Raw genomic sequence first — 17,882 nt, forward strand, 5'->3', positions numbered from 1 at the left:
TTTAATAACATTTGCTTTAAAACATAGAGCCTATAACTCAAACACAAATATATAAAGGACCTCCAAGTATTTTTAAATAGATATCTCCATTAGTTGTAGCATCAGTGTGCAGTTTTTTTAACATTAAAAAACAAACAACTAAAGAAAACTTTGCCAAGTCCCAAAAAGACCAAATTCTTTGAGTCATTTAAAGCCTAAATTTATTAAAATTACAGAACAAAAATAGGTATAAGTTCCCAGACCTCTACAGGTATTAAACATTATAGTCACACAAACAAATGAAAATGAATTTGTGCTTAAATTTAGACAAATATTCCACCTGTTTATAAGAAAGTTATATTTAAAGAGCAATAGAATTTAATTTTTCTAAAGCAAAATGCTTTTTTATTTCTAAATATTTTCATAGACTAACAAAGGCATACATGATAGGGCATAATGCTTGAGTCTCTCATGCCCACAACTCCATTCCTGAGGTTTCCCTTACCCAAAGGTACCCATTCATTGTATCACATTATCCTGTGACTTGGACCACATGATGATCCAGCAATGGGCACCAGAACAAAAGTCAGTATCTAGTAGGGGTTCTGGTACAGAATCTATTCTGTAGTGACTGGTAGAACCAATTAAGGCCTGTCACTCACGGAGTTTGAATATAACACGTAGATGTGTTGGGGCAATAATAGATAAACTTAGGGCGAGCAGTAAGTAGAGAACATATAGTAGCAGGGACACTGAGACAGTAGAAACTAAGAGAACCTTAAAGCTGTAAATTATACAGAGAAGAGATAGAATTTAGCTGTTAGCCAAGTTGAAAACTGAAGTAATGGAAATAGAAAGAACTGAGGGGCAAGCAGGAGGAAGTGTTGGAGCTGGGGCTGGATTACCAGAGTAGCTGACAGCAAGATAGAGCTGCCGTTCTCGGAACAGTGATGAACGGTGTTCCAGTTCTTCTTTTGACCTGTCTGCTTGGTTACTGAGACCTTTTTACCACCCTCATTACCTTCCACGTAGCTTTAAAATAAATCCCCATTAACCAAGATGACCTAAGCTGGTCTCTACTTCCAGCCATGTGGAACAATCTAACAAATACAGTGAAAAGAGGAAGAAAAATTCAGGTCCTGAAATCTCAGGAAGGAAATTGCTTCCTTGTGTTAGCAGTTCTCTTTTACAGGGAGATCAGAATTAAAACAGTTAACTTAGAGTGTTATGGGAAAGATTTAAGACAATTTAAGCTACCTGCTAGAGCATTTGATTTATTTTTGATGTTTCTCTGAGCTCAGATTTAATCATGATGTTTAGTTCATCTGAGAGAGTGGAGGACTTTTGTTTTTGTTACTCAAATACAATTAATGTTTCACATGGTGCTCCCTCAAGAAAGATCTAAGTCCAACATGTTCCATTTAGAGGGGCGAAGAGACTTATTTAAGTTCTTGCTTTTATTATTCTCATATGGGCAGAGAGCCAAATGATGGAGAAATATATATATATATACTTAAGATGGCCAGAAGAGAATTTTCTTCTCTAAGAAGAGAAATTATTTAGTAGAATACAGAAATTTGGAAATTCCTCTGGTAATGAAGTCTATTAAAGCTGATAAAGAATAATATGATTTTCCCCCACAGTGTCTGTAAGAACTAAATCTTCAGTATATAGACCATGAGTCAGCAAACTATGGCCTTTTAACCAAATAGGGCCAATAGCTGGATTTTGAAAATAAAGGTTTTTGGAAACACAGTCACATGTGTTTATTTGTTTATCATACATGGCTTTTGAGTGACAATGGCAGAGTTGAAAACTTATGAAAGAGACTAGGCTGTGTGGCCTGTAAGGCTGAATAGTTTTACTAGCTTGCCCCCCAGGTAAAAAGTGCATCAGCTGCCAGTTTAGGTGCTTATCTCTGACTCTACAGTATTTTATCCTTTGTGCCTTATTTTATATTCATATTTTATATGAGATATTTACCACAAGCACATCAAACTTGAAAGTATTTTGGAGCATAAATTAAGATAGCATGTGAAAAAAGATACTCTTAAAAAAGGAGTTAGCAGCTACTACATCCCCAAAGTTAGATGCCATGTCTAGGTTGTGGGAAAAAATATACAGAGGGAATGCTTTTAATTTTATATAAAAAAAACTAGATCAGAAAAATATTTCTGTAGAGTGCCAGATACTGAAATATTTTAAGCATTGGGGGACTCATAGTCTCTTGCAATAGTATGAAAGCAGTAATACATAACATATAAGAGAATGGATATGGTGGTAGCTGAATTTGTTTATGAAAACAGATAGCAGACAAGATTTGGCCCATAGGTGATGGTTTGGTTCCCTGGCTTTAATGAAAAACAAATCATTGGAAGATTTTTTTTTTTTGGTGATTCATATCATCTCTATTTAAGAATAGTATACATTAGATTTCCCATTCTCCTCACACACAGAGTAAATACCGTTATTTACCAATCTTTCGTATTTTATGGAGGAGAAAAAATAAGGGATGAAGTCAGTCAAATGATGAAATGTTTATATGGCCTTCGAAGAATATTAAGATCTACATAACTTCCTCACTGTAACACAAAAACAGTTCTGTTTTAGATCACTTGAGAGTCAATGACTTTGCAGGAAATGTGTTCAATAGACAGGAATAACTTGATTACCTTACTATTCAAGGCAGATACACAAGAATTCTTGCCTTCCCTGAACCATGACTTTGCGCAGGGACCACTGGAATACAAATTTAGGACAAAATAAAAGAGCATGGGGTGAGAGAGCCCTGTGGTCAGATGCTTCTCTGCCCATCTCACATTTCTAAGCCTGTTTTCTGGAAGGGGCATTACCTACCTCCTAGCAATGTCATGGGAATTTAATAACCTGAAATGTTCAGCCCAGCACCTAAATCCTGTAGGTTCTCTTGTAAGTGAGCCCCTCTCCTTCAGGCCTCTAAGGGTTCCATCTCTTAGTGCACATCCATTCATCCAGCAGATACTTGAGGAGGTCATACCACATCCCAGGCACTGGGCTTGGCCCGTAAAGTCTACATGAAACTAGATGTCCAGAAGAAAGGACGGCTTTCATATTCGCTATGCCTTGGTTCTGGCTCTGTCATTTCCAACCCTTCCTTAGAAAACATCTGTGTTTCAGTTTTCTCTGTATGTATTCACACCCTTCCACCAAAGGGAAATAAAGGGGCTATTTCTTAACCCTCACCTAACCGAGTGAAGAGGCTTCAGAAAGAAAACATGGCACGTCGTCTCTGAAATTTTGGGGATGCAGATTCTTTTAATTAACAAATGCCTAGGAACCTTCTAAAGGAGAGAGAGACATGGACAGCATTTGGTGTCAGAGTGAAGAGAGGCTAAGTGGGTACACACTGCCCTTCCATGGACCATAGAGCAGAGGTGTGTGTTTGCTGAGGGCAGATGTGGAATCTGTGCAAGGCAGCTGTCCATGAGCAGCCTTGAAAGGGACTCTATCCACAAAAACACCTAGAGGGGGGAGGTAACCTCTACCAGAAGAGGTTGGCTTTGAGCCACCAGACTCTAGGAACTTAGGAGACTTTCCAGCAGCCATTTGGTCCTGCACCAAGGCATTACATCTGGAAGTCTTCAGTGAGGCTCCTCCCAGCACACTCCCCCTTGCTCCACCCTCAAAAAAAAAAAAAAAAAAAAAAAACAAACAAAACAAAGCAAAACAAAGCACCAGTGTATGAAATATTAGCATCTGGTCATTTATCATTCCTAGAGTATACCAAAGTCAAATTACAAGTTTACCAGCAATCAGGACCTTTTCGTCCTTTTTATCTTCTCCCAATACCAACCCACAGAGACAACTCTGGAGGAGCTAATTTGGGGCAGGAGAAATTGAATAGCAGGATGGAGAGAAGGTGGAGAACTGACTATGCATTTCCTTTCACACTGTAGAATTCCTTGGCTGAGGCAGAACTGAGCAACTGGAGAAATGAGAAACTTTGGTTGGTTGAAAGTGTAAAATTTATGATAATAAATCAGGTTGAAAAATTTAAAAAGTACAAGATCATCATACATAAACGTGTTAATACTTAATGGTAATTACTGCAAAAGCTATGCCATATGCTTAGGCGTTCATCCAGATACAGGGAAGAACAAATTGGAAGGATTTAAAGAGCAATGATAGGAAAATCATTCTTTTCTACCTGCACTCTGCTGAGTCTAATGCCTGAGTAGTTCTAGAGGATATAAATAAGGTAATTTCTAGTTTGTCAATTAATAACAAAAGTGCTACTGATTTACCTTCAGTAGACGTGGAAGTTGTTTTTCTTATTTTGGATGAGTATTGTGCAGAGTTAGTCATACTTTTCCACTTCAGTAGAAAAAATTTTTTTAAAGTGTCTAATACCTCCTCTAAATAATGCATCATCAGGAATCTCTCATACCATGATTTGTATATACTCAATAGTGATCAAAGAAATTTTTTTTTGGTTGTTCTTCAATATACTTCTTGGCAGGCCAAATCTTTTTCCTTCAAAATAACTCAGTTGGATAGAAAATTACCTCCCACGTAATGACGAGTTCAGAGCGACTTCCTCCACCTCCATTGATGTTTGTTGGTGCCACGACAGGGACTAAAAGCAACCAAGAGAAACAGGATGGCGATTATTAAAGTACCTCTTCATCAGGAGGAATTTTGTTTTTGGATTTCACCTTTCAGAATCTCACACAGGCACATTTATGAGAGACTCTTGAATTTTTAATGAACATAAATTATGTTTACACATACCCAAATTTCTAAGAGAGAGGACACAGTTGTGTTTGATACATGAGCACCGTGGCTCCAAAATTAATTAAAAATCGAGTAACATCATGTATTTGACATTATTATGCATCATCTACTAATTGGCAAAATGATGTTCCATTCAGATGGTAACAGCGACACTGCTGATTTAGTGCCTAATTATTATACAGTTGTGCTGTAAACAAGTTACTGAGTCAGTCTGTTAATTTTTTTCAATAAACAAACTAAAATAATTTTCCTTTTGTTAGTCATCAGGATATTTTAATATCTAAAAATAAATCCTTAAAGATAATATAAATTTAAAAATTCTTATTTTGTAACTGTGAATCTCAAATATCTCAGTACAGAATGAGACTTTTCTTCTAATTTTTCAGAGTAAGAAGATGATCTCAAGTCAAGGAAGTGATTGGAGGATTCCCTCAGTTTAACTCTAAGATCCTAAGTCTCAGTGGTAGAACATTCCAGACGCTCATCATTTTTGTGAATTAGGAAAAAAATATGCTCTTCCACTATATCCTTGTGAGGTGTAGTATAATGAATAATAAATAGTTCAAAGTAAACTGTAAAATTGATGACAACTGTATGCATGTGTAAGGTTTTGTAGTATATGATCAAAATTAAGTTTTACTTTATACATATGGAAGTGTTAAAAAACATTCTTTTTCCTGAAATAATAGCAAGAATATGCTAAATCTGCAATAATGGATAATGGATAAAATCTACAGGATATACTTTTTAAATGTTGAATTATATGAAATTATGTTTGATCATTTTGAATTTAAATACGTTTTTATTTTCAATGTTTAATTGCTCATTTCAAAATTTTCTCTGACCATGTCTACCATTCAGATAAATCCAGACTGCTTAGTTTTTCTCCTTTCATACACATTTAACTTTATAAATGATACAGTGATACAATAATCTCATTGTTCTTTTAAATAATAACACATGTAAGACACTATCGACTTTAATATTCAGATATACCCTAACTTTGTCTGTTTTGACCTTCATAATTTATTTAAAAGATTGCCTCATACCTGTAACCTATTTTCTGTCTTCCTATGCCTTTATCCAAAAGTAACATGAATCAGAATGGATTCTACAGTTCCAGGGTTTCTGGTACTTGACAGCTTACATACATATTTCAGGATGGTTAAATAGTTTAGATACATAATAATATTATTTAAAATGGTACTTTAATTGACTCTTCACAAAGTTTCCTGTATTCTAGGTAATAAAGTTCCCTCTTTTATTCAATTTTCAAATGAACCATACTAAACCTAAAGCCATATTGAGAAGAAATGCCTTTGATGATGCAGGGGAAAAAAAAAAAGACACACTTCATATGATTTGGAGCCTCAGGGAAATCGTTATGAATACCAGTCTCATTATGCTACTGAAACGAGAGGTTAACAGAAGATGACATTAAAAACATTACTGTAAGAACTTCAGAGTTAGCATCAACCTTGCCCAAAGCCACCATAATATAAATCAACTGTAAACAAATAATCTGAAGCTAAAGCTAATAATACCTAGAGTCATGGATCACACTTGTAGATTCTTACCCAGTTTGTCTACTTAGGGCCTGGAAATTTCTATATTTATGCATTTCCCTACATTAATCTTTATCTCATTTCGGTTAAGGTCCACTGTTACAAAGAATGCTAGTGGTTAAGTCTGAAAGTCTGTGTTAAAATTCAGACTTTGTCCAGTCAGCTTACATCTTGGTCTTCCGTTTCCTCTGCTGTCAAAGTAAAGACTCTCCTCTCAGCTCTAAACTTCTAGAATGATTTAATTTATCACTATCAAATCTGTTGTTTTTCAGCCCCAATACTATGCTAAAATTATTAACATTACCTTTAGTTTAAAAAATGATTTATTGACGTCTGACATTTGTACACACTTTCCTGTAGTAGTTTGTACTGATCTTTCATAGATGACTGAATAACAATGTGAACTTTGTTGCCTACATGCAATGAGCAGATCATATGCCACCCTGGATGTAAAAGTTGAAGAGTGGAACAAAGAGGATCTGTTGAAAAAGTGCTAAAGAAGGTGTGATTTCTGAGGCAGGTTCCACTTGTATTCTGTTCAGTGAACCAATTGATGCTCAATTAGAGCTTCTGTTAAATGAGGTTAAAATTCATCTCATTTGCATGTGGAGAAATTTATACTAGTGCTCAATGAAGCTGCAACTAGGTCAGAGTTGAGAAATAGATGAAAATGTGTGGCTAACTGCACCAGCAGAGTCTCAGTTGATTCTTGGCTACAGCATTTAGTGAAACAAGCAGTAACTCATTTGCATCTACAGATCTACAGCTTCTCTATTGGATTTTGGCTAGAAAATAGATAAGATGAGAGGATGGCTTCTGAAAATGGGAAATAAGAGCCCCTGATTTTAGACTGAAAATACTACAAGACTTCTCACTTGTTTTCTTGAAGAAATTTACCATAAAGAATCTTTCATGTTTTTAGAAGACATTGATATCTTACCTGATGCTTTAGTTCTTAACAGTTCTGATGGTTTACTTGGTTCTCCAATCCCAATGCTGTTCCCAGCAACAACACGAAACTCATATTCCACCCAAGGACTCAAGCCAACCACTGTCGCATTGTATGTCTTACCATTGAGAATTTCTGGAACTGAAAATTAGGGGACATTTCAGGTACCTAAACTAGCACTGGTTAACAACAATCATTTGTTCAATCAAACAAATCACCGTATGTTTTAGAAAATTATCCAAAAACGCTTGTGTCACCTACCTGTGGAAACAGCCTGCCAACCCACAGAAAATGGTGTCCGAGCCTGAATACTAAATATTTGAATGGGGCTGTTATTATCTGAGCCTGGTCTCCAGCTTAGTTGAGAAGTAGTACTGGAAATATGTTCCACTTCTACATCTTCTGGGGGACCTGGGGGACCTTGAAAAATATGTTTTATGGTAACTGTATTGGAAATTATTATATTCATTTACTTGGGACAGGGATAGTCTATCTGTTATGCTTAAAAATAAAATACTGAACATAATATATTTTAGCACATTATTTGAGTGTGTTAAAGCCCTATTAATTCACCTTACATGGTGAGAGATTAATTTAGAAATGTTTCCTTTGAAGATTAGAAAGTGCCAGTCATGGGATGGTTGAATATCATCCGATAGGAAGCTAATCTCAAAAATTGAGAACCACTCTTGTCCATTCCTCTCTCAAAAGCTGACTCAAATAAATGCAACTGATAAAGAGACCTTCAGGAACACGTGAATTTGACCCTACTCTGACAAGAATGGTTTATTATGAATAGAAAGTATAATAACATTTTAGGGACTGACACTGCTTGCTAAGTCTGACCATTCCTTATAAAGAGACAGAACCTACTCAATTCAATATCCATATCCATGCCCACAACCTAGAATCTTGGAGTTTAGAAAATAAAAAAAAAAATCTGCACTATTTACCTCACTTCTTTATTATAATATAGTTACTCAAAGATCTATCATGTACGTATTAACACTTTTGATTGTGAATAAACCATGTACTCATTTATTTTCACCATTTATGCTTACCTCTCACAATGATCTCAGCTATAGCTGATAAACTTTCTAGAGTTGTTTTTACTGTGCATAGATACTTTCCTGAATGATTTAACTGAATATTTCTTATCATCAAATCCCCAACAGATTCCTGCAGATAGAAAGGAAGCAGAGATAAAAACATAATCATACCCAGCAGCACCCCCTCCTTTTTTTTTTTACAGCTGGATAAATACAAAATATGAGGCAGCTCTGAAATTAGGAGATATACTAGTATCATTATAGTTTCTCATATTTGACCCCTTTTATTACCCCCTTTATTATAATTGCCTCTAGAACACAAGCACTTCTGTGAAAGACAAAACAAAAAAAACAGATGCAGCTTCATAAGCAGACAGTGATGATCCATGCAAATAAATATGAGGAGATATAATTATGAAAGATGTTGATTCATGTAAAAGACTTGAGTCATTTTATTAAGCACTTAAAAATTCCAGCAACTTACTCCTCCAATCCTCTCAAAATGAGCCACTCCTTTTTTTAAGTCTATGACATCTCCATTGAAAGACCATATAAACACAACTTGAATGGATGGATCATGGGACACCTGGCATGGTAGGACTATACTCTCGCCAACTGTAACATCCATTTTGGAAGGTGGAACAGTAATAACAGTCCTCTCTGTTGAGAAAAAAAAATTATTATTATAATAGTTTATAAAATGCTAGCATATGGCTATCAAATACATATTTCGAATGTTTTTGCCATTGTTTGAAATTGTATCTATATGACATGAAGTTTTTCTATATTTAATATGGAAAATTTTTTGCACTTTTCAAATATTTCTACATTAGTCAAAATTGCGTATTATTTGTAAGAAGAGTATAGACATATTTTTACTTATACTTTATATAAAATTAAATATTTCATACAAAACTGTGGACCTTCAAAGAGAGCCTTCCATACATAGAGACTGCATCACACTATTTTTATTATTTTTTTATTCTGAAATTCCAGCCAAAACATTCCAATCTGCACACTGAATATAGCTCAAAATAGTCTACATTAATTTCATAATGAATAAGACAAATTATGTCCCTAAAATCATAACTACTATAGTTTATATTAAAAAGAGATTTATAATCATAAGCATGTATATTCAATGTTGTACAACATATTTATTCTATTTCTTACATAGTTGTGGTAATTTTCTATTTTAGCTCAAGGTGTACAACATGAATAAGAAAGAAATGATTCTTTTTTTACCCAGATTTTGCAATGTTAGAGTTACACATCTATCATAAAAACTCTTCCCTCCATAAATATGAGTCACAATGTCAACAGTTGGTCTACTGGTCCTACCGTTTCATTGGCCATTTCCAAAGGACAATTCCAAAAAGTGTTCCAATTGGACTTTTGAGTCCTATGTTTCTGTGGTTAAAAGAGACTCATAGTGATAGATCATTTTTGACTACATATTTTATAACAAAATACATAGTTTTGATTTTAGAGGACTAAAATTTGACTAAAATGGCAACTCAGCAAAGAAAAAAAATGTATTTGGATTTAGATATGCACTATTTTACCAAAGTAAAATATTTTTAAAGAGATTGGCATTTAAAAATTAGGGGTTTTGGCAATTTATAGTGAAAAAATAAGTTTAACCCTCTAGGATATGGAGTAAAACTTTTCCTTCTAGCTTCTTCGTGCTGCTCAAGAAATCAAAGAAGCATTCAGATTTAATTTATATGTTCTTAAAGATGAGTGTGCTATTATACTTTATCAATAGTCTTTAAGTATTATTCCAACATTAAAAAGTTGTGACTGTTTTCTTACTGAAGATTTGGGAGTGAAAAGTAAGAAGTCGTAATCTTGGGCTTTTAAGGTACATGTTGATGAGTCTTTGAAAAATAAAAGTGCATGTAATATTTCTGAATGTAATGGAGAAAATCGAACTTATTCTACATCAAATACTTCATATTTTCACATTTTCAAGATGTGAAAATTTCTTTATTATATTAGACATATATACTTTTTATTCTAGTTATTTCTGAGGAAAAGTTTGAAGAATGATTTTTGTGGACTAAGTCCATACTTAATTCCAAGCCTTCTTCACATGTCTCCCTCAGAGGAAGGATAAGTAATAACCAGGATTTCAATAACACTTTGTAGGACTAGAGAATATTTTCCTTCGTGTAATTTCTCTGGAAAAAATGTATCACAGATATCTTATTTACACTTACAGGAAGATGAGTTAGCTAATTGAATGTGTTGGTAGAGCAAAGCTGCTCTTAAAGTTTTAGATCATGCAATTAAATTAATTTTTAGACATTAAAAATGACAGCCAATCCTTCCATTTATGGCACCACAAAATGGTAATACTAGGCAGATCATTCTCTATACACATAGCTCGTTGGTAGTATAGTAGTAATGCCTGAAATTTCATGAGTAAGTAATATTTGTATTATAATTTATCATAATGTGTACATGTTCTCACTAGTTAACTCATTTATTAACTAATATTGATAGAACACCTACCAAATTCCAGCTGTCTGCTAAGTATTGGAAATATAATGGAAGAAGGAAGAAAGTAGCACCGAATAAAAATGATGGATATGGTGCTTGCCTTCACAGAGATTTAAGTCTTAAAAGGGAGGCTGACATTAATCAAAGCTCAATCAGAAATACATACTTACTACCGTGATCAGTGCCGTATACTAGAAGTAAATTATTGTATTAAAATAAAGATTTTTGAGAGGTCAGTTCATTGAGAAATAGTTTTTTCAGCTGAGGGTAAACGGCAAATAGGAATTACCTAAGTAAACATAATAGGCAGGGAGAAATCATTGCATTTACTATGCAGGCAAGAGCATTTACAAAGAGTCTGTGTGAAGAAGAAAACTGGTGGCAGATGCAAAGCATTCATATTGCTGGAAGTCTAGTATTTGAGAGAAATACAGGAGTGAATTTGAGGAGTATGAAGCTTGATGATAGTCATAGTCAAAATGTAAGCCTTAGGTGTTTTTAGGGCCAACTACATAATTTTCAGGTCATAGTATGAAATAAAAATGTAGGGAGCCTTGTTTGAAAAATAGGGAAAATGTTTCTATTAAGGTTACTAAATATAAAGGAATTTGCTTTAAAAATAACGTATTATAAAATGTAACAGGGTAATAGTGACACGAGTAACAGCATAAACATACAAATTGCAAAAAATACATTTTCTTCAGTTTTATACAATACATCAATTTATAATACTTTATTGAAGTTATATCTTGATAACAAGATTTTTCCCACTTTTCTATAAATTTATGTTTTGAGCAACTTCATTTTCAAGTGATGTAATTGATATCAGTTGCTCATGGCAAATATAAAATCAATTTTTTTCTTTTTTTAAATTGAAGTATAGTTGATTTACAATTCTGTGTTAGTTTCAGGTGTACAGCAAAGTGATTCAGTTATACATATATATTCTTCAAATTCTTTTTTGAAAGATTATTACAAGATATTAAATATAGTTCTCTGCTATAGAGTAGGTGCTTTTTTATCTCTTCTTGATAATTTTTGATTTCTGCAAAGATCTTTCTATTGATGCAACTGTTACGGAACTGTTGAGAGAACTTTATAGGTTGTGACAACTTTGGGATAAGTTACTGGTAAATTATTTTGAAATGTGAATTTTAGATGTAAATTTAAATCGTGGAATTTTATATTCTTTGGACATACCCTGTAACTTGTAGAGGTTGCACAAGAAACTGAAAATGGCTTAATGGTTTGTGTACAATCCAAAATTCCTGTTTATGCATTCTATTGCTGTTATCTTCAGTTATAAGGGAATACTCCTTAATAATTGGTTTACCTGGAGCTTTATATAAAAATACTTTGAGTAGAATAATCTTTAATTTCTGTTTCAAACCTCTGGATATTAGTTTTGCAGTGTTGCACACATTTTCAAAATCATGTACGCTAAACTCTTGAGAATTCAGGTAACTGTGATATGCCTTGTTTCAATGTCCATGTATAGGCTTTTATTTCCTCATACCTTACTGACAAAACTTACTAGCTGGGCAATGATAGTTCCTATCTTGGTGCCCAGGGTGAAGAGTTAATTACATATGTCACCCAGACATCCTCTGGGGACAAATCGGGAAGTTGACCTCTCCCAGTGGATCCTGGCACTGACTGCTTTTAGAGTACCCTGTTCTTACCAAGCCCTTGCTATCATCCATTGAAGTTTCTATGGCTGCTGCCATCATCACCTCTGCTAATCTGGGCCCAGGTCCTGATGTGCCCACCTCCTCTGAGCCTTAGCTCTTTTGGCTGCCATGAGGCATGTGGGTAGACATGGTACAACCAGTTATGCATTAATGCTGCCTGCTTGGTGCACAGACCTGAGCTTGTTTTCACGCAACAGCCAGTGCTGCTGCTGAACCATAAACACTTGTGTATGCTACCGTCCAGCATATCTCCTCTGCTCATGTGCATGTTCCAGTGTCCCAAAAGATTTCACAGAGCACAAGTCCAGAGACAAAATGATCAAGAATTTCAAGATGGTGATAGTAGATCATTAGACCAAACATGGGGCATATGTCAGCATGTGGTCCTTTGTGACTTATTTGCACAATGATGAAACCAACCCTTGATGCCATTTTAAAAAAATTGCAGAAGAAAAGTGAGAAGTCTTAAAAGGGTGAAGCAGAGTTAATAAAGAGTATGAAGACATACTAATATCTTAGGGTAAAAAAATGAATTATATTTAAAAGAAGTAGCTTCTGTGTGGCAGACTTGTTATCCAAAAACATGGAATGTAAGATTACTTGAGCATAGTTCCCCCTGTAAATACCTCCTTTGAGGGTGAGGGGGTGCATGGACAAGGACACTTGTAAAGACTGTATTCTCTCCCCACACCATGCAGACTTGTTCTAATCCTGTGTTGGTTCCTCTGCAACAGCCACATGGCCACCAGCTGCTACCCTAGATGTTTCACTTCTGCAACCACACACAGCTCCAGCTCAGAACTAGAAGTGAATACCCACAGAGACAAAATCACACTTGCACAGAATGGGAGTGTGGTTCTTGAGCGGGAGAAACACACAATTTTTGATGCTTTTTTAGGGAAAGGACAAGGAGTATGCTGTAGTTCATCAACAAGTTCAGACTCCTCCTTTGCATACATTTTAACTTCTTAAGAAAGTCTAACATCAGAGAGATGTTTTTTCAAGCTATTGAGATCACTCTTAAGAAGTGGAGGGATGTATACACACACATCAGTCTACTCCTTACCTGTGGGTGCATATATACCAGTGGAGTAGGTGCGGTAACATGAGGCTCATTATTAACATGGAAATACATGTTGGTATTTATGGATAAGTAAGAACATTCTGGCCTGAATTATAACAAATTAAAAAGAAGGGAAGTCAACTTTACTAGATTATCATTTGTGAAACTTTGAAATTCTTTAAGCCTCTTTCTCTGAAACAAAATAGAGGGATAGTTATTCTTTTTCATTTCATATAATTATATTTGTCTTGCCTATTCCTTAAGTATTTATAAAACTTCTACTCCAATGTTAAAAAATTTAGCATGAATTTCCTGGAGAGTGATTTGAAAATGTGAATTTCTCTACTTGCAACAGAAATACTAATTCAGCATGTCTGCAGAGTGAACTTAATATATGGATTTTTAACAGGTTGCTTCTTCAGTTAATACTGATGTCAGTTTAGGCCCAGGCTTTGAGAAATATTGCCTTAGGTTTTCAAATTTGAGTCTGAAATTTCTGTTTAAGGAAAATCCAAGCTATATAAAATATATTGTCAGAAAGTCAGCAATGCTTTGGATCCAGAAAAAAGTCATATCCAGTAAAATGTTCTTGATTAGTATTGCTTCAGAAATAACATCAGAGATAAAGATGGACTTCCAAGTTATACAATTAATTAATTCTGCATACTGTATTTGCTTTTAGAGTTTCATAGTACATTTTGGCATATTAAAATCTCTGTAAATTCCTGTATTAAAGAAACTTTAAAGTTTATTTAATTCTAGATTTCCTACATTTACTAGATATGGAATATTTTTAATTCATATAATAGCTCTTAATACATCTTGGGATATAAAGAATTTTAAGGAGCAATGTTTAGAAATATGCCTTTCATGATTGAAGAGGGTTAACATACACAAATATATACACATATGTGTGTCTGTATGTATACATAGTACATATATAAATGAACATTTATGAGACAATCATGTAAATTTGAACTCTGAAAAATTTAGAAGTAATTGTTAGTTTTTTTAAGATAAGAAAACTGATTTATTGTTATGATTATCAATCCCAAGTAATGTGTACATGGGTGTTCCTCGTACTATTTTCTCTACTTTTTCTGTGTGTTTGTAATTTTCAATAATAATAAAAGACAGAAAGAAAGGAAATGATAGAGGTAGTCAATATTTATATACAGAATAGGAATCTTTTCCATTCAGCTTCTAAAGGGATGTGGACTGACCACTTTTGAAGATTATCTTCAATATATATGACATGCATACATTAATGAATAGTTCATAAAATTACAGATTTTTAATATTTACTATTTCCATGCTATTTCACTGAGATTCAATTCGTATGAAAACAGCTTTATCTAACAATCTCATCCTTAAGAAGTAGAAGGAAACACTGAGTAAAATAAATTATGCTTTTGATGAATAGCTTTACTCAAATTCACATTGTCACAATAGACAATGATGATCCAGAACACATCTTTTGTTACAAGAGCCTCAGGAGGCATAACAAGTAACATAAAAAATTTCTGTCTGTATTGTTTAGCATGGTTTCTTTACACACAAGTGGGACTTGTCCCCTGTATCCGAACCCAAACATACATTACATATGATGACCCACAGGTACATTTTTACAAGCCAGGGATAGCAATCCATCATGTCATTGGTCTTTCTTGAGCATCCAGAAAAAATTATTTTGGTCACTTTTTGTTTGTTTGTTTCTTCTGTGCTTTTAACTCAGTTGGAATCTCCATCTGTGAGTGATCATTGTTCAGTGTCATTGTTCAGAATAATAAGTGCTCAGGTGGTTCTGAAGTTATCAGCTCATCTCAAAAGATTGACACATGTTACAAAAAAATCACCAAACCTTTCTTTCACTGCATAAGTGATTCTGCCTTCATTTATCTATGTCATTTTAGGAAATATTGCTAAGATATCAATATAAAGTAAATTAGTGTGTAAATAGCACTTCAAACAGGTGACACAATTCTGTGATATTTTATCTCATTAGTTAACTTGCAAAGACTAGAAATAAAAACTTTTAAAAATTTGGTCCACTTTCTAATTCCTCGGAATCTCAAGTTAGCCTCAGATTAACAAATTAACTCTTCCCGTTGCTCTTACTTTCTTCCATTTATGTACTTCAAGCTGCAATCATATTCTTTCTATCTATAGAAACTTCCTTAGCTTTTCTTTTACTGCAGATTTATAGTGATGGGTTCTCTGAAGTTTTGTTTCTGTGAAATCATCTCTATTTTTCTTCATTTGAGAGAATATTTTTGCTGGGAAGAGAATTGGTATTATTTTTCAGTCCATCCAAAGGTCATTCCATTGTCTTCTGGATTCTCTTCATTCTGTTGTTGTATCAACTGCCAGTCTCATTGTTATTCTTTTGAAGATGATGTATTTTTTATCAAATGACTTTTCTTTCCTTTGACTTCACTGCTATGTGCTTATTCAAACTTTCCTTTGTGTTTATCCTAACTAAATGATTTCCTCAATAGATGCCTGCTGTTGTTTTCAGCTTTTTAAAATCCCTGCCAAGTATGTCTTCAAATGACTCATCCCTCATTTTCTTGATTCCCATCTCTGCTCCTTTTGGAACCACAATTCAATGTGTGTTAGAGGTATTCACCATAAACAGTATGTTCCTTATGTTCTTTTTTAGCTTTCTTATTGCATTTTCTCAGCCTATTGAATATTTTATATTCACATGTCCTCCTCTTTACTAATCTTCTTCTCTTCTATATCTAATCTACTGTTTATTCAATCCATTTTGTTCTTAATTTTAGCTTCTGTATTTTTCACTTCTGGAACTTCCAGTTGATTTTTAATATATGCCATTGCCCTTCTGAAATTCTCCTTCTTGTCATCTTTTTTAAAAAGAAATACTAATCACAATTATTTTAAAACCCTTGTGTAACAACTTCCATATTCATGCCAGCTGTGACCTGTTACTACTGTCTGATTTTTCTCTGGGTTCTGGTCATTTGGTCCTGGCTCCAGCTATTCTTTTTATGAAAAGCCAGGCCTGTGGCTCAAAATGTAAATATTTTCATTCTGTTATATTTTTCCCAAGATGATTTACTTTTTTAATCAGGCAATTGAAAAGGAGGAGAATCTAGTCAGGAATTGGTACGAATTGATTCTGAATCTCAGTGATTTTAAGTCCTGGTTAATTTTACTGTTTCTATTACTAGGACATAGTCCCTTAGGTGTCTTCTTTCAAAATTCAGTTGTTTAGCAGGCCTTATTCTACTTGGTTTACTCTGAGCCTTACTTTTTTGTCCATCTAGCACTGTGAGACTACTAAAATTTTTGCTTGAGAAATTTTCTCATTTCTCTTTGGATTCTTGTATTTCTGATTCAAACTGTTTAGAAATTGACAGGAGAAACTCCAATCTGTGCCTTTCCTTTTTCTAGAATATTATCCCACATATTGAAAACACCTTGGTTATTGTCATAATTTCTTTAAACTACTCTTTTTATTTAAAAAAGATTTTTACAATATTTGTGGTTAATATTGGTGTGATGGTGTGATAAAGCTACTTCAACTGGTCAAGAAAGAAGTTTCTCCAATATTATTAATGTTTAATAATAGAGTATGTATAGGATTGAAAATATTCAGTTGTCTGATAGGTTAAGTAAGATGAGAACTGAGAACTGACCACTGGTTTAACAATGTGGAGATTACTAGTTACCTTGTTAGAGTAGTTTTGATGAAATAGTAGGGGAAAAAGGCCTGGTTGCATGGATTCAGAACAGTTGATCAGAAGAATTGGAAAAAGCAACTTCTTATAGACAAATTTTAAAGGAATTCTGCTGTAAAGGAGTATAGTCAAATATGGTAGTAGCTGGACAGAAAGCAAGATCAGAAAAAGACTTTTTTAAAATGATGAAAGTAACAGTATGCAACTATGATGATGAGAATGATGCATTGGAGAGGATAACAGAGATTAAAGAGACAAAGTGAGGGAAAGGGGTGGGGGGAGAGAGAGAAAGTGTTGGAGTGATGTCCTTGAATGTGGGAAAGAATCATATCTAGCATACAAGCAGATTTGAGTTCATGACCTGCTATTTCCCAAATTGTGTTTTCTTGATTACATGATAAATTTTGTTCAAGCTAAAAATAACTGAAGCTTGACTTTTTCTGAGTATTAGTGGCAAAAATAACGTCACAATAAAAAATAGGACATACAGTATCCGGGTGAAGATACTTGATTAAACACAGTATATATTTTCAGTTCTTTATAAATATCTAATAAATGATGCCAAGAAGAATTTCTTTCTAGGAGTTAAATCTACCAAAACAGA

The 17,882-nt window shown here is 34.1% G+C and overlaps 1 protein-coding gene across 1 annotated transcript in view; it reads right to left on the reverse strand.

The window, feature by feature from the left end:
- Window positions 1–17,882, reverse strand: part of LOC105095302 (contactin-6) — a 255,776-nt gene that overhangs the window by 13,683 nt on the left and 224,211 nt on the right. The window contains exons 13-17 of the mRNA XM_010987428.3: window positions 8,800–8,975; window positions 8,328–8,445; window positions 7,528–7,686; window positions 7,258–7,407; window positions 4,524–4,594 (exon numbers count right to left, since the gene is read on the reverse strand). Coding sequence (XP_010985730.2) covers window positions 4,524–4,594; window positions 7,258–7,407; window positions 7,528–7,686; window positions 8,328–8,445; window positions 8,800–8,975 — 674 coding nt within the window. The remainder of the gene's footprint in view (window positions 1–4,523; window positions 4,595–7,257; window positions 7,408–7,527; window positions 7,687–8,327; window positions 8,446–8,799; window positions 8,976–17,882) is intronic.

This window comes from Camelus dromedarius, chromosome 17 (genome assembly GCF_036321535.1).
Source record: "Camelus dromedarius isolate mCamDro1 chromosome 17, mCamDro1.pat, whole genome shotgun sequence".
Taxonomy (NCBI): Eukaryota; Metazoa; Chordata; class Mammalia; order Artiodactyla; family Camelidae; genus Camelus; species Camelus dromedarius.